The 16,099-nt window shown below is 41.3% G+C and overlaps 3 protein-coding genes and 1 long non-coding RNA gene across 6 annotated transcripts; 3 read left to right on the top strand and 1 right to left on the bottom strand.

Annotated features, from left to right (window-relative positions):
- Positions 1-633: 633 nt before the first annotated feature.
- Positions 634-1,998, bottom strand: LOC147043542 (uncharacterized). The gene is made up of 4 exons (XR_015068767.1): positions 1,920-1,998; positions 1,239-1,393; positions 1,049-1,160; positions 634-912 (listed from the first exon to the last, which is right to left on the bottom strand). It is a non-coding gene; the product is annotated as an uncharacterized LOC147043542 (long non-coding RNA).
- Positions 1,999-2,063: 65 nt separating this feature from the next.
- Positions 2,064-4,165, top strand: spag7 (sperm associated antigen 7). The gene is made up of 7 exons (XM_085936575.1): positions 2,064-2,195; positions 2,513-2,580; positions 2,656-2,744; positions 2,833-2,917; positions 3,018-3,107; positions 3,209-3,365; positions 3,444-4,165. Exons 1-7 carry the CDS (start codon positions 2,111-2,113, stop codon positions 3,557-3,559), a joined length of 690 nt encoding a protein of 229 aa, XP_085792701.1. The 5' UTR covers positions 2,064-2,110; the 3' UTR covers positions 3,560-4,165.
- A 163-nt stretch (positions 4,166-4,328) lies between these two features.
- chrdl2 (chordin-like 2) lies at positions 4,329-7,652 on the top strand. 3 transcript variants are annotated; one of them, XR_015068732.1, is made up of 12 exons: positions 4,329-4,495; positions 4,672-4,784; positions 4,863-4,956; positions 5,198-5,340; positions 5,571-5,664; positions 5,807-5,868; positions 6,013-6,166; positions 6,533-6,721; positions 6,793-6,966; positions 7,046-7,138; positions 7,219-7,451; positions 7,521-7,652. XR_015068732.1 is itself a non-coding variant. In XM_085936237.1 (11 exons), exons 1-11 carry the CDS (start codon positions 4,429-4,431, stop codon positions 7,344-7,346), a joined length of 1,311 nt encoding a protein of 436 aa, XP_085792363.1. In that variant the 5' UTR covers positions 4,329-4,428; the 3' UTR covers positions 7,347-7,640. The 3 variants fall into 3 exon arrangements, 1 of the variants encoding a protein (XP_085792363.1); XR_015068733.1 differs by having other exon boundaries at positions 7,537-7,600; XM_085936237.1 differs by having other exon boundaries at positions 7,219-7,640.
- Positions 7,653-10,747: 3,095 nt separating this feature from the next.
- LOC147043539 (sialidase-3-like) lies at positions 10,748-14,211 on the top strand. The gene is made up of 4 exons (XM_085936560.1): positions 10,748-10,842; positions 10,994-11,093; positions 11,225-11,459; positions 11,770-14,211. Exons 3-4 carry the CDS (start codon positions 11,235-11,237, stop codon positions 12,763-12,765), a joined length of 1,221 nt encoding a protein of 406 aa, XP_085792686.1. The 5' UTR covers positions 10,748-10,842; positions 10,994-11,093; positions 11,225-11,234; the 3' UTR covers positions 12,766-14,211.
- The last annotated feature ends 1,888 nt before the right edge of the window (positions 14,212-16,099 follow it).

Genomic DNA, 16,099 nt, shown 5'->3' with positions numbered 1-16,099 from the left:
GATTTAGTTTGTCAACAATCACCTGCACAGACATTTGACCTTTGTGTCTCACAGGCAGAAGAACAAAGAATGTGCTTTGCAATCAAGATTGTTGAACTGTGATGTCTGATGTCTGGTTGGCAATGTTGTCCACAGACAGACAGACAGACACGATGGCGAGAACAAAAACAAGAGGCACTTCATTCACAAAAGCGCTGCTCCACCACAGCTACTATTTGAGTCCGTCACTTGACTATTATTGTGTTTTGTCAGTGGAATATTGGCCAGAGTTGGACTCATTTCAACAATTTATGTTCATACAAACACAGCACAAATATATTTTGATTTTTGTTAGTGTTCGCATGGATTCGGGGTGCACCGCACCTCTCGCCCAGTCAGCTAGGAGAGATTCCCAACTTACAGGCCTTGTTGTATAGAACAGGATACACACCAAAAATGAATACAATTAATTGTTCATTTATTATTTGAATGTATTTCCAATTTCAAATAATCAAAATTTGTTTTTGAAACCTAATCAATATGATAGAAATACTTTTTTTGTCTTTACCAAAATATGATCATGCAAACCAGGTTGCGTTTCTGCTTTGTATGTATTTGGGAAATGAAATAAACACAGTATTTGTATTTCCACACCTTTATTAATCACACTCCATTTTAGAAGGTATTTGAAATTTTCCATAAAACTAAAAAATATATACAAGTACAGAATATATCATACGGTATTTCAAACAAAGAAATTGAGATTTGTGAGCCTATAGGTTACAGATTCACAGCAAAATGGCTCACTTTCAAACTACACTAGATTGATTATAAGAGGGTTGAAAGTAAAACTCAAGGCCTCAGACGAGCACATGTGACTCTGTGACTTTTTGCAGGTTCCATCTGAAGTGTTAAAAGCGTATGGCACAGCACCTGCAAGTGAACATGGACATGTCACAACACGCTTCCTTCTGCTTAGACAGACAAAATATTTACATTTGTCTTCTATACTCAAACCATTGACTTCAGTGAGTGCAAAATGTATATTTTATGATTTGTACATGCCCACCTGTATCGTCGAGGGCACCCATGATGACCGATCATGTACTCCTGAGCATAGCAGAACCGTCTGCAGAGTCCTCTATGCCCACATGTCCAGTACTGTGGTTCTGGATCACTGCCTGGAGATAGTAAAATATGTCTGATATTATAATTACAGTATTAGATACAACGCTTCCCTTGTTAGATCCATCGCTTACCCTCCCCGACGGCAAAGAGCAGAAGAAGCACAAGAAGCGCAGGGAGCACCAGTACCTTCATGTTTGGGCACCAATAAGCTTTCAGACTCTGCTGTGGACACACTGCTGCTGCATTTATACAGTATTTCAATCACGGGGGTGGAGTCGGCCGGGCCCTGTCCAAATCCCAACAACAAAGTGTCTTTGAATGAAGGGAGTCTGAGAAGTGTCGGTCACGGCTGCCAGCTGACCCAGTTTAGTCAACCTGCTATGTGTGGCCCCATGGACAGGATAAAATATGTACAACTATTCAATGTTTTTTTTTTTTTTTCAAAGGGGGGAGTGATATAGTTTAAAAAAAAAAAAGTGTATCCTGCTTGGTGTTAGGGTTGCCCTCTGTCCGCCGACTGCTCTGCCCGTATCTGAATGCAGCAGTAGTTAGTAGGTTATTGCTGATGCTGAGAAACCACAATCAAACTATACAAAACATGCTGCTGCCATGACGCAGGGTGAATTGTCATCCAGACAATAAGACTACAAGGCATGGATACGTGCAGCTGCACAGGTGCTTGTGCAGAATGCCCCCTAGTGAGTGATTCAAAGCGGGGTCAAACCGCTTGTTTCTTCTTTGTCGTGTATGATGCTATGATTAATCAATCCAAATTGATTTTTAATTGAAAATTGATGAGCATGAGTACTTACATTTTATATTTCCCTGGCATTTCAGAGTTATCTGGATTGTCATAATTATTGCGGTATGAGTGCTGGTGTTCTGTGAATTTTGCCATTTTCACACTTGGGGCACTATGCATTTTATATATCAATTTGAAAGGCGTCGAAGAAGAACGTATTGGGTGCGCATGCGTAGACGTTGTTTTCGCTATTAAGTCAAGATGGCGGATCTACTAGGTTCAATACTTAACTCGATGGAAAAACCTCCAACTGTCGGCGATCAGGAAAGCCGACGAAAGGCTCGAGGTATTACTATATAATGGGCGTTGTAATCAAACAATCTGCGTTGCAAAGCAATATATTTGACTGAAAATAATATGGAAACGAAGCACAGGTTATTTCTGGTGCTGTTTGGCCATCCATTTGATCGTTGGGAAATAGTATCGCCCTTGCTAAAGACGGGCTCGTGTTTATTTTCAGGTTCCACTGTTTCTTTGAGCACCACACATGCCGTGTGCGTGCCCAATGTTTGTGGACGCGTTCGTACAATTGCGATTGGTCCGTACGTTAAAATTATGACGTCACGTGAGGGCCCGAAGTCTGAACTTTCGATACGTTTGCAGAGCAAGCAGCAAGGTTCAAGAAGATGGAAGAAGAGGAGAAAAGAAAGAAAGCAGCGTTCAGGAGAAAGGTGAGAGTTTGATCTGAATGATACTACTTTTGACATTTTACTTTGACTCTAAAATGCTTTTTTTTCACTTTTTAGATGGAGAAAGAAGTCTCAGATTTCATCCAAGACAGTACACAACCGAAACGAAAATACAACCCAATGGGCAAGATTGAGCGAAGTATATTGTAAGGTTAATTCATTATTGTAGCTACCTAAGTAAAATGACTTTTTTAAATCAATGTAAATACCCAACAATAATTGATCTGCTCGCAGGCATGATGTCGCTGAAGTAGCTGGTCTGACTTCTTTTTCTTTCGGAGAGGATGAAGAGTGCCGTTATGTCATGCTGTTCAAGAAGGTTGGAAAAGATTCTTTTTTTTTATTTATTTATGTCCAATGGCTATATATATATAAAAATAAATACGAGGAGGTGTGATGAGCTTCTACTTTTCTTGTAGGAGTTTGCTCCATCTGACGAGGAGCTGGAGGCTTATCGCAAAGGAGAAGAGTGGAATCCTCAGATAGCGGAGCAGCGACGCAGATTGAAAGTAAGACTGGACATTAGGTACTTTTTATCTTAATGGAGTCCACCACATCAGTTTATGATGGGTAATCACTGTGCTCTTAATTTTTTTCCTGACTACTGTAGGAGCAGGCGGCTCTGGAAGAAGCAGCATCCCGGCAGAGCAACAAGTCGGAGGTGTGTCCGAATTCCAACTATAGGGACAAGTACAGCCACCTGATTGGGACCTCTGCAGCCAAAGATGCAGCACATACACTGGAAGCCAATCAGGCATATGGATGTGGTGAGTGTATTTGAATGCAGTAGAGTACACGAAAGCTCTCCTTTGACATCATCTCCCTCTCATTTACCTCTTGACCAGTGCCGGTTGCCAACAAGAGGGACACCCGCTCCATAGAAGAGGCCATGAACGCAATCCGAGCAAAGAAGCGGCAGAAGTTAGAAAACGACACAAACGCACACAGCAGCACTTTCTAAGTGCCTTTGTGAGACCATGTGGACGTGCAATGTGGTCCCTGACTAGAAATGCAATATTCTGTAATTCAGACTTTATACATGGCAGGTGGAAGATCTACTCAGATCCTGATTGTACAGAAGAGACTCAGGATTTCTGAGTTCTTTGTGTCAGCTAATAACTTCTCAGTCATATTTTATGAGTGAGGAGCATGCTTGTGTTAAAATAGGGTTGCTCCAAGTGTAATCTCCAATACTGACTTAGATTCTTGCGTAGTATTATTGTTGAAAGTGTTGAGATCACACTTCCAAGGTTTATTGAGTATGGCATGGATATTTTCCCCCATTACCATTTTTAGAATTCAGCATTTTTCAATTGATGAGATTAAACCAGGCTCAAAAATCTCTTTAAGAAATATAAATGTATACGTTTTAAGCATAGTTTTTTTCTTATCTGTGATAAATCGCCACTCTAAAATGTCAGGTCAATGCGTACAATGAGTTAAGAGCAGAAACATGTTTTATTTAAAGTCCTTTTTTGGTGTTATTTTTTTCAGACAAAGGTGTCTTGGCTTGTTTTTAAAACACTGTTTTATCTTCCCATGTGTATAAAATGTATAAAGTGAAAAAGACTTGATGAATTTATTTTTACTAGGCCAAAAAATGAGCACGTCTTATTTTAAAATTCAATTTACGACATTCCGTTAACAACAAATCAATTTATTGCATGTCATCGCATGTAATGGTGTTATTTATCCTGCAGGAGGCGCCATCACCCAAAAGAACAAAACTTTGCTCCCGTTGCCGTGCATTTTGACTCGTGTAGAAACATACATAGTATTTTACTGCGTAAACCTCTCGGAACGTATCACGTTGGAGTTGGGGTTGAAAAAATGAAGTGCTTGTTGGTGTCTTTGATGCTCGTTTGGTGTGCAGATGCTCAGCTGAGAGGCCGCAAAGGTAAAACATCTCGGCCACGCGCATGATCTTTCAACAAGGATATTTGTCTGTCAGGGTGGGAAAAAATCATCTCGTTCTTCTTCAAGATTGCATTCAGTTGGATATTTTCTGTAAAAGTTTTATTCTGTCGCACAAAATCTGCTCATCCTTTTTTTTTTTTTTAACCACTAACGCAGGCTCAGGCGTGCTGTGCACATTTAAAGACAAGACATTCAAGCCAGGAGACAGTTGGCATCCCTTTTTGGAGCCCTTTGGACTCATTATGTGCATGCGCTGCTCCTGCACTGAGGTAACCTTTTCTCACATTTTAATCCAAACAAGGATATAATTACAGGTTTTGTGACAAATATAATGTGGTTTGTTTCAGAAAGGCCATGTAAAATGCAGTAAAATTAAGTGTCCTCCTTTGTTGTGTGGAAAGCAAGTAGTCGACCCACAGCAGTGTTGTCCACGATGCTCAGGTATACGTCGGTGTTTCCCAGGGGCGCAGATGATATTTTGGAAGGGGGGGGGGCATGTTTTGTATAGGATATTTGAACACAAATGGTGGAGCAACCCATGTAGACTGTAGAGACCGTGAACAATATTCACAGGCATTTATTCTTTATCCTCTACAAAGAAGGACTATTAATACAGTTGTGCCTTGGTTTGGTTGAGCCACCCAATACAAGATGGTACTCTTTTTTTTTTTTTTTTTCTTAGACGAGCCCAAGATTCCAGCTGGTCTAAGAGCTCCTGTGAAGTTGTGCAGATATAATGGAAGTGTCTATCAACCAGGAGAGACCTTCATCAAGCGTAACTTACCAGCCAAGCCAAGCAACCAGTGTGCCATGTGCTCGTGCTCTGTGAGTCACACCTTTTACATTTCCATTTTGACACAATAAATGGTGAAAGTGTGCCATCTAGACAGGTCATGTGGTTGCCTGGCAACCAGTCCAGAGTTTTGTCTCTGTAATTTGCTTTACAGTACTATAATTTGTATAATTGTCCGCTATTCCAATTGAAAATACATCATAAAAGCTCTTTTTCATTAGCTTATGGAACTACAAATACCTCTGACTTTTTCCCCACTCAGAATGGAAACATCTTCTGCGCAGTTAAAACCTGCCAACCAATCAGTTGTTCCTCACCGGTCACGCTTGCCGACACCTGCTGTTTGGCGTGTAAAGGTAGTCCAACTTATTCCAGCTATTAAAGAAACCTATCTCTTCTCAACTTGGACTGAAGTATTTACCACGATCCTAATATTTGATTCATGTTTCATGTTGTGCAATCACATTGATCTTCAAATTCACTCTTTGTTTACTTTAGACTCCAGCACTAGTGGCTCGTCATCAGCAGAGGATGGAAACCAGCAGCTGAACAGAGGCGTGGTGTGTTATTTCACAAATAAATTCCAAATACTCATTTTACATGAATTACTGTACATATCCTTGAAATTTAAAAAAAAAAAAATCTTTTGGTCTCAAAATATTTCCATCACTCAAGTACGTGTCCTGTATGTGTGTTTGTTGAAGAGACATTCAGTGGACCAGTGTTCTGGAGAGCCAGTTAGAACACGGTCTCCCCGGGTCCGGTCTTCTCCCAGACACCTGAGCCTCAATAAACTTAACCTCAGAGGGGCTTCGGAGACCACTGTGAAGATTTTGTTGCAGAGGAAACATCAGAAAGGTTTGCTATGCTAAATGCAACCGTGCTCCTGAATCAAAAATGCGCTGTAAGACGGAATAGTCCATTTCATGCGAAGGGAGGGGTGGAGCGCTCCAAATAATTATACAGTTTGAGCACATTTACTCAGATGCTTAAATGACAACTGGAGGCATCAAGTTTATTTTATACACACATTTATGACTGTATTTCATATCAAATGAATATTCTAAAGAAAGAATAGCAGCGCCATCTGGTGGAGGAATGCTCCCCTTCACCGAATGCAGAGGTTTGAGTTTCCCAAAGAGCTTTTTATTTTTTTTTCAACCATTTTTCCCCTCCAGTCATATACCAACCATTTCCATTATTTTTACGCGTCTCTCTCATCAGCATGTTTATACAACGGCAAGACCTACTCGCATGGAGACACGTGGCACCCGGTTTTGGGCAAGGTCCTGGAATGCATCGTGTGCTCTTGCAGAGACGGCCTTCAGGCGTGTGAACGCATCACATGTCCCAGCCAGTATGTGTGCCAACATCCGGTCAAGTCGCCGGGAAAGTGCTGCAAGACGTGCCCAGGTAGCCAAACACGCGTTTTCTTATATAGCTGTTGAAACTAATCCACACTCTCCACTTGTGTTTCCATCTAGAACATAAAGTAGCAAGTAACCAGACTCAGTGTTACTCGGGCTATAAAAACAAACTTTCGGTTTATAAAGTTGAATCAGCTTTGAAAGTCGACTCTCCCAGCACAGTTCGGATGATGGCTATTGAAAGAGCAAATACAGCTGAAGTGGAGGTGCAAGTGTGGAAGATCGTAGATGGTACATCTCATATTTTTGCCCCCAACAAAAAAAAAAAAAAAACATTTTGATGTGTAAATGACTAACTTCTTTCATACAGGTATTCTACAACTGATGGAAATTGGAGATGTTCAAAGGACAGATCTTGGGGATCATCCAGAAAATTACACATTACTGACAACAGTTGATGAAGGTGATTTCAACAGTGTTTCTGTCCATTCACAATTGCATTGTTAAATGTTGTCGCTGAATCCTCTTGGATTTGTTTTCCAGAGATGTGGGGCAAATTTAAAGAGGGAGTGAACAAACTGGATCAAAGCGCCACCATTTGTGAAGATGGCATCCGGGAGATGATGACCTTCCTCAATCCCAAGCAGGTCGAAGGCCTGTGCTCACCTTAACTCCATTTTGATATTGTGACTGGACACTTTTGGGAACAGTATTAACACATACTTCAACTGCATGGAAACCATTTGTTATGCACGGATGAGGACACAAGCGACTTGGTATGTACAATTATTATTTTTAATGTACATATTTATTGTAAATAAGACATTTTCTCACATAATGTAAAGTTTTTGTCGTTAGTAGACTGCTCTCACTGACCGGCAGGGAGAAACTTCACAGAAAATGTACTTCTCTTCAAAACTTTTACGATTTTTTGTTTGTTTGTTTGTAAAAATAAAGAAAACTAATCATTCTGATCTCTAACCTCAAGCCTGTTTGATCAACAGGTATCAAGTTATCTTTGTTTGTCATGATTCAGTGAGAGCTGCCAGAAGGCTCCAGAATAATATTGCTCCTCTATGAACTCCTCGTGTGCCCCCTCCCCTCCAACAATGACCCATTGTACTTTTTTCACACTTTTGGCGCCAGATTGCTCGCTCCCTCTCACACTCCAGGAGGTATTTCCAATTTGCATGCCTTCATTACTCACACAAAAATGTTTGCGCAAGCCCCTGAACCCGACAGCTTGCACAGTCTGTCTTCGTTCACATTGATACGCTTCCGTCTGCCCATCTAGTGTGAGAAGCATGTCGTTTATTTTGCGCAAGGTTTGAATTTGTCACACACACACTTGTTGAGCCTAGGCATGCTTGCTCTCTTGGCTCTGTAAATTGTGGGTGTAAATCACACATTAGCTCTGCTGCTGTGCAGGACAGAGTGAGTGAGAAGTGAGGCACATTTGACAATCGGGGTCACCACTTTAATTGGAACCATCGTCTTAATACGATCACTTGTCATGATAGTGCGCCCACAGTCTAACGTCTTGAAAGATCTTTCCCAAAAGAGCTGCAAAACAGTTTCAGTTCTCAAGTATGATTGACAGGTGTCCCAGTATTTGTGTCAATCATCTCCTCCACTTTCTTAAGAATTCTTCATACATGTTTGAGCTGTGAAAATATATCCGATTAAAGCCTCCATTGGCTGGAATAGAGTTCAACTCTACCGGGTCGTCACGGGGCTTTTCATGCTACGTCGCGCCAAGCTAGCTCACGTTATGTTTTTCTTCAAAGGAAGAGAAAAACCAAAGGCATCGCGGCAAATTGTATTAAAACGTAATCAAGCCTTAGAGCCAGGCGTGTTTGCTTTCCTAGCTGATTCATGCACTCTGTCGTGTTTATACTTCATGACAAATACTTCAGAGATAGGCCGAGGGCCCTGTTATTTTTTCACTCCCAAGTGTGAGTCATGCCGTGGAATCATGAACAATAACAGCATAAATGTCATGAACACTATGCTCCTCTTGATAAGTAAAGGCAGCCACCTTTCACTGGTTGTGATCTATCTGGTCTCATATTCAAATCTGAACCTTCCACATGAATGTGTTCCATCAAAGGAAAGCATAAACGGCGCCAGTCTGAAGAAGCGAGCTCATTTGGGACTTGATTAATGAGCAGTGTTGATGAGGTCCCATTTGGTCGCAGCCAGATTTGGTGTCGACCGCTTTGTTAGCCAAGCTCCGGTGGATGACCTTCACCTTGATAGTCAGATAATAATAACAAAGATCCACACACGAGTCATGAAATGTTTTTACTTATTTTCTCCTTGGATGCAACTCAACCACCGCTTTGGCTTCTCAGCATTGACTGTGTTCCATTGCTTTCCTAAGAGGGTGCTTGTATTTTGTCTCCAAGTCCCTCAGCAGCATAAGCGCCTCCTTGTGTTCTGTCTTCATCACACAAGTGCCACATAGCAAACTGCCAGAGTAGAAAAAAAATGCTAAAACTTGCATGTGATTCTTAATTTGTGCAAAAAAAAAAACTTATCGTTCCCATCATAAATCTCCAGATTATAATATAAAGCATACATGGTTTGTGTGTAGTGCAGCCAAACCAATTTCAGTCTTTGCACAGCGTCTGGATGCTATCAAGTGTTGCTTTGGAACCTCTGTAAATATTAAGATTCTTCAATGTGTTCTGCAGCATCTGAGCAGCTGCTCGAATTCCTCTTAAAAAGAATATGGACATTCCTCTTCACCATGGGGCCATTGTGCAGCCAAAGCGTTTTTAGGCCTGGAAGAAATTCTGCCGAATAAAAATAGCCACAAGTCCTCACCATTGGCCCGCGCCACATCAGGATTTGATTTAGCCTGCATCTTCTTTGTGCAGTGAGAGAATCTCTCAGGCACAGCCCCATCCTCATGTCTCTTGGAACTTTCACCGAGTTTTTTAGGAATGTCAATTGCCCCGATCAACAAAGAATCATTTGTATCGTTGAGGCAGTGTATGTAACCACTTAGACCTACTATCCTACTGTATTGTAATGCTCATCAGAGAGCAACGATTTTTTTTAGGCAGGTTAATGTTAATATGTATCATTTTGAAAGGTATGAAGATTGTAAGAGAAATATGTATAGACTCGAAACCAACTATATTAATCCTAAGTGTGCTCTCTTAATTATGAGTCCACGTTTTCTTTGATTTTAGATTTAAAGAAAAAAATATATATATTGTAATGTTGAAATACCGTCCAAGGAGTGACATTAAAAAAACCAACACATTGTGACCTCTTTAGACTAGAGAAGCTTTTAAAAACGTTAGTGGAGAGTTTGTCATGCATCAAGCATCAGGACCTCCACGGAGTTAAAATGAATTCCAATATAGCTTTGTTCATTCAGCGCCTGTACAAAACACTGCCATAAAAATAATCGACAAATACATTTATGAGTGTAGGTCATTTTTAATTTGACCATTGTGCACCACCTGCCGGCCAATTTGAAAATTGCAAAACTGCATCTTCATGTCCAATATAAAGCAGCTCCATTCTCAAAGCATTGAGTTCCTGTTCATGATGTGGACATAGACATATAACACAGCACAACTCCGCACTACTTCGTTAACTGTTAATTGCTCTCGAGAATCTCGAGTGTGGCCCAAAATAGGTTACAGTATTCTCTTTCTTCCAGAGCCAATAGTCTATTCACCTTATTTATTTTAAAATGTTCGTGCTGGGAAAAATTGCTGGAATTACCAAGTCCATGCTAACCCTCGAGAAAAATGCAATGATATCCGAGGTTGTTTTTTTCCTCTTCATATACAGTAGTTGCCATCTCCTCCAAACAGCAAGTCAGCAACTGTACCTCCTGTCCAATCGGTGGCGATAAAGAGTTTATTGACAAACGCGGAAGCGAGAAGTCAGCAATTTTTGTCAATTTATACATTTATTAATAAAAAAAACAATCATAAAACCTGGACTTCTGATATAGTAATACGTTTTTTTTGATAGGAGCAATATTTCTATTGACTAATGCTTGACAACATTATCGCTTCGAAGGCTTTTCGAGGACGTCATACTGCGCATGTGCCACAATGGCTTCTCGACGCGCAGGGACTTCATTTGTTTTAATTTCTATTTTCGAGTAGGATCCATCGTCTCAATGGATATTATCTACAAGTACGCAGAAACCTACGAGTAAATAACAATTATGGCGCCTCGCGAGATAAAACCAGGCGCAGGTTTGGGTTAGCGGCGCTCAAGCGAACACGGAAGTGTCGAGGAAGTAATTCTCTTTTCCGCGTCTTCCTCTTTTTCGTTCGTCCCTCAGCGTCAGTGTCAGCATCGCTGGAGCTCTTTGCTCCACTTAATTTAATGAGACAGTGTGTCGATCAGCTCAAGGTGACAAATGTGAAGTGTGACAAGTGACGGTAAGGACTTTTCCTGTGCCGTATTGCACAACGATGTGGTGTGTGTGAGTGTGAACTCTTCTTCCCTATGAGTCTGCTTTAGTACGTGTGCAACCAAGATGTTGTGATTTGATAATAAACGTGCTGCACAGGAGCATCATCATGGGGAACAGGCCATCGAAGAGCGACGGTGGAGAGGAGCTACCCAAAAAAACTTTATTTGAGAGGGAGCCAAGTGGCATCACGTACAGAATCCCCGCTCTCATCTACCTGAGGCACAGTCGTACCTTTCTTGCCTTTGCAGAAAAAAGGACCTCTTCTCGTGACTGTGATGCCAAACTTCTGGTAATGAGAAGAGGGGTGCACAGTGATGACGGATCCGTTCAGGTAGGAAAAAAAAAAAAAAAAAAAAAAGACCAATATAGGCAACTCGCAATGGTTGTGTCAATGTAATTCAAAGCAGCCATATTAAAATGGATTGCGTCTCGTAACCTGGAAATAACATAGGGGACATTTCAGCTATTGCACCTTATATGATTTTATTATAGTTTAACATCATTGAAGTGTTTATGGGCAAAGTTCAAGGTCCAAACTGAGAATGATTATCTTTCAAGGCAGCTGATTTAGTAAATAGTATTTGGTTGTGCTAGTGTACTTAATGAAGAGTCACTAAGTGCATTTTACCGCTATCTTTCAGTGGCTGTCGAGCGAGGAGTTGTCAACAGCGTGCCTGCCGGACCACCGCACCATGAACCCCTGCCCCGTTTTTGAAAAAAACACCAGCACTTTGTTTTTATTCTTCGTCTGCATCCTTGGCAACACCTCTGAGCACAGGCAGATCATCACAGGTAAAAACAAGACACGTCTTTGCTACGTGAGCAGCGGCGACGATGGCAATACATGGAGCGAGGCGAATGACGTAACGGAAAGCGTAATTGGACAAACTATTCGTAAGTGGGCTACATTTGCCGTGGGTCCGGGCCACGGGGTCCAGCTGGAGAACGGGAGGTTGATTATCCCGGCCTATGCCTATTACATCCCATACAAGTGCTTCTCCTTTCCTGTTCCTTACACGGTTTACCCTCGTGCGCTGACGGTGTACAGCGCGGACTTGGGCAAGACGTGGCACATAGGCAAGATGCTCAACAAGAAGTCGTGTGAGTGCCAGATGGCGGAGATCATTGATCACGAGGGCCGCAGTCACTTGTACTGCAACGCCCGCAAGTTTGGCGGCCACAGATGCGAAGCGCTGAGCGAAAACAGCGGCGTCTGCTTCGACAAACCCCGAACGGCCCTAGAGCTGGTAGAACAACCCAATGGCTGCCAGGGGAGCGTCATCGGCTTCCCCGCGCCAGAGTTCATCCCCAGCGAGGACGGCGAGAACAAGACGTGCGACACGTCCCCTCTGTCTCCCGACACTCAAACCTGGCTCCTTTTCATGCACCCGACCGACAAGCACAGCCGGCGAGACATGGGCGTCTACTTGAACCGCTCCCCCCTTCACTCGCGAGGGTGGGACCGGCCCCTGATCATCCACGCCGGGCCCAGCGGGTACTCAGACCTGTCCTACAACCGGGATAACGATCGATTCTCATGCCTGCTGGAATGCGGCGAAGAAAGCGAACTCGAGCAGATTGCGTTCATGTCGTTCACGCTCATGCAGGTCATGCAGGCAAACAGGAAGACATGCTAAATGAGCCCTGTAGCTTCCGCAAGCTATGCTAACATTGCTCTGTGTTTACTTGTGTCCCTCTTTGCGGAAGTGCGCATGCATGGAGGAGTCATGTGGTCTGATGTTTACTTACTTACATGACATTGTACATAAGTCCAATGTGCTACTGTATTTCCTCAAATAGTGGCTGGGGTGCAAATCTGTGATGACCGTGTATTTAAGAGGAGGCTTTTATTTCTACAGAAGCTTGTGTCAAGTTGGAGCTGTATTCAGTCTTGTCTTGTCCAGGGAGAATTCTTACTTGTCATTGAAAGTGGGAAAAGATTGTCTAACATTCTTGCCTTAGCATTTTATTATTACTTTTATTTTTATTGTTAGTCCCTATCAGTAAGGCAGTCGAGGAAGGTTTCGCTTCCTGAAGGTGATTATGAGTCATTGCAACATTTATTGTGACTGCATGTGACTTGACATAAAAATGAAACCACGGCACTGTATATTTTTAGATTGATCATATCTATTTGTTCAAGAGCTTGATCTACTCCGCGACCAATCTAGGCACGTCTATTAGAGTGGCGGCCACTATTTGAGGACAAAAGCTATTTAAGGAACCAAATTGTTTTGTGGGCTGATTTACCGCATGCTGCTCTGCCGTTAGCAGGCTTTGTGTCCGTGTGCGTACGTGAGTGCGTCGCACGCTTGACAAGTGTTCCTTACCGCTTCCCGCGTCTTACAAAACTGTCTACATTTTGTGGATTTTTCCTACCTCTTTTTATTTTCCTTCAAACAAGGAGTGTAGCATTTCTTCCACAATCCAGCTTTCCTCTTATTTCATTGTACTGTACTGCAATTCACAAATGCCTTCTCGTGTCATACAGCCTATATCCGAGGGGGGTAGAAGCAACTTGCCACATCCAAACTGTGCCAAAAATAAGTAACCAAGAAGATGATTTTTTTTTTTTCTCTCAACATTTGCTCATTTGAAGCAAAATAAATAAAGAATTTTACGATTTACCTCTCCATGTATGTTTTCGGGATACAAGAACTGTGACTATTGTGTACAATTGACTGATAGAGAGTCACATGACCTCACAGGGATTTAGTTTGAAATAACACACAAATCTATATGACTTTATATAACCATTGGACTTTTCAGCAAAATCAGTGTCACTCCATACACACCCAAAACCAGCACAGTCCACAAAAAGTTAGAAATCTAGATATAAAACCTACAAAATTCTTGTCAAATTCTGGATGGCCGTATAATGATGACTTTTGTAAGATTATAAGCCCCGCCTCCCTCTAAAATGTACACACCAAGTCATTTTAGGCCACTTCTTTGCCAAATGTTCATATTTCTTCACTTGTGTCAGTGTGTTTTTGTTGACTGTTGTAGAATGTGACAAAAGATGCATGGCATTTTTTTGTATAAAATAAAAATGATAATGGAATCATCTGTTTCTTAAACTCTCAGAGGTCTATCATTGAACATATGTTGCTCTGCAATTTATAATCTAATCTCATAACCCCAAATTTTAATTCACATGTTGAATGTAAAAGTCGAAAGCATTTCTTTGAGTATGTGTGCAAAACCCGTTACACAACTTTGGACTTCTTCATATCAGCATAAAGTTGTTGAACAAGAAATAACTCTCTTAGGGTGTGTTCTTGCAAACAAATCCATTTACAATGTTAGTCTTTGTCTTTGTGAATCAATATGCACTATTGAAACCACATAGAAACCACTTGGTCATTTTTTTTCATGGAAAAAAATGCCTGAATAAAAAAAAGGATTACCATATATACATGGGCCTTACTATTTTTATGAAAACAAAGAAAGAAAGCCTAATGGTCATTAAAAACGCCTTAATGTACATGGTCATTTTTTTAATGAAAAAAAAAAGCATTACTATACATGATCATTTAAAAAAAAAAATACTATAGAAATATGGTTATTATTTTTTTTATCAACATACATTGTGCTTTGTCTAAAGTCATTCTGTACACACAAAAAAAATACAGTGAAAAGCACGTGGAATTCAGGTACACATGGCTTAGATCAAATGAATTTGTCAGGTGTCTGCACATTAGTACCTTTGACAGTTCTCTTTCTCTGCTCTTGCCCCTCCTGCCTTGTTATACAGTGATCAGCATTGATCTGCTCCCAGCTCGTTAACCCTGTATTTCCGTCACTTGTCGCTACCTGTTGCTTTCTACCTGGTTCTGCTCTCTGCTTATTACCAGTTCTGACTCCTGTTGCCAACCGAGGTTGCCTGTTCACTCCTGAACGCTGGCCAGGCTGACTCTCCCTCCGCCTGTCCCTGACCATGTCAGCTCTACGTTCTGTCTGCAGTTTGTTCTCTTTTTGTTTTTTTTGTTCCAGTCTCCCACATCCCTTTACAAATGAAGAATCCGTGTCGCACATGGTTCGTGACAGTATGCTAAAAAAAAATCAACCATTTGAAGATATTTTAGAAGACATCTATTTTGGCCTCCCATTAGGCAGAGAGAATAAAGATGGTGAAAATTGCTTAGCTAATTACTCATGTGCGCAAGTGCAAAAGAGTATTAATGACATTTTGCACAGCCAATGCACACATAGTGTACTTAAATGGAGATGGGACTTTTCTGTTATCATCTTTTCCATCGCTTTTGCCAAGCAGCACCTTCCCAGATTGTATGAATCACATTATGACTCACATTTATTTATTTATTATTTTTGCAAAGTGTTTTTGGTCGCAATTTTTCAGCACATATGGTCATCTGTATCAGAGTGGCTGTAAAACACACCCACTCTTGTCATCTTTGCTCTGATGGTATTCAGGCTCACTAGTGTTGGCGGAACAGATGTTGGCTGTTGATGGTACAATTGTCTCTGCGGTCGTTGCTCTTATTTTGTTGTTCCATCCAATTAAAATGAAGCGTGTGCCAGGATCTATTCAACCTAATAGATATATTATATTTTGTGGAGATGGTGTTAAAAAGACTCAGACAAAAACAACAAAGAGCACTCTTTTTTTTTTTTTTTTTTTTTAAATCATGTAATGTGCTTTCCCTTTAGACGCAGCAACAGACACGTTACATTCGGCATGTTCAGCATGAATTGTTGCCCCTCTCCGCGCTTTCTCTATGTTGCAAGACAGTAAAATAGAAGTTATGCAGGCAAAGTTTACATTTTCATAGGTTGGATTGAATAGTTGATGTACACTGGACGCAAGACTCAGTCAGACTGTACATGGTCACAGAGTAACAGAGGGCGATCCCTTCATGACTTCTAAATGAACCTCTTTGCCTTGCTGCCAAATGGATCGGCCTATATACACTTAAATTGTGGGCTAAGTCATCATAAAACTCACCA

This window comes from Syngnathus leptorhynchus, chromosome 17 (genome assembly GCF_054491065.1).
Source record: "Syngnathus leptorhynchus isolate UIUO chromosome 17, UIUO_Slep, whole genome shotgun sequence".
Classification (NCBI taxonomy): domain Eukaryota; kingdom Metazoa; phylum Chordata; class Actinopteri; order Syngnathiformes; family Syngnathidae; genus Syngnathus; species Syngnathus leptorhynchus.
Note: the sequence above shows the minus strand (reverse complement) of the source record. Positions and strands in the feature narration are given on the sequence as shown.

Bases quoted from the DNA above. Each gene is read 5' to 3' on its own strand.
- spag7 (XM_085936575.1), top strand. From the start codon at position 2,111: ATGGCGGATCTACTAGGTTCAATACTTAACTCGATGGAAAAACCTCCA. The intron at 2,918-3,017 runs GTTGGAAAAGAT...CTTTTCTTGTAG, and splicing joins ATGTCATGCTGTTCAAGAAG to GAGTTTGCTCCATCTGACGA. The intron at 3,108-3,208 runs GTAAGACTGGAC...TGACTACTGTAG, and splicing joins AGCAGCGACGCAGATTGAAA to GAGCAGGCGGCTCTGGAAGA.
- chrdl2 (XM_085936237.1), top strand. From the start codon at position 4,429: ATGAAGTGCTTGTTGGTGTCTTTGATGCTCGTTTGGTGTGCAGATGCT. The intron at 6,722-6,792 runs GTAGCCAAACAC...GTTTCCATCTAG, and splicing joins GTGCTGCAAGACGTGCCCAG to AACATAAAGTAGCAAGTAAC. The intron at 7,139-7,218 runs GTGATTTCAACA...TTTGTTTTCCAG, and splicing joins ACTGACAACAGTTGATGAAG to AGATGTGGGGCAAATTTAAA.
- LOC147043539 (XM_085936560.1), top strand. From the start codon at position 11,235: ATGGGGAACAGGCCATCGAAGAGCGACGGTGGAGAGGAGCTACCCAAA. The intron at 11,460-11,769 runs GTAGGAAAAAAA...GCTATCTTTCAG, and splicing joins GTGATGACGGATCCGTTCAG to TGGCTGTCGAGCGAGGAGTT.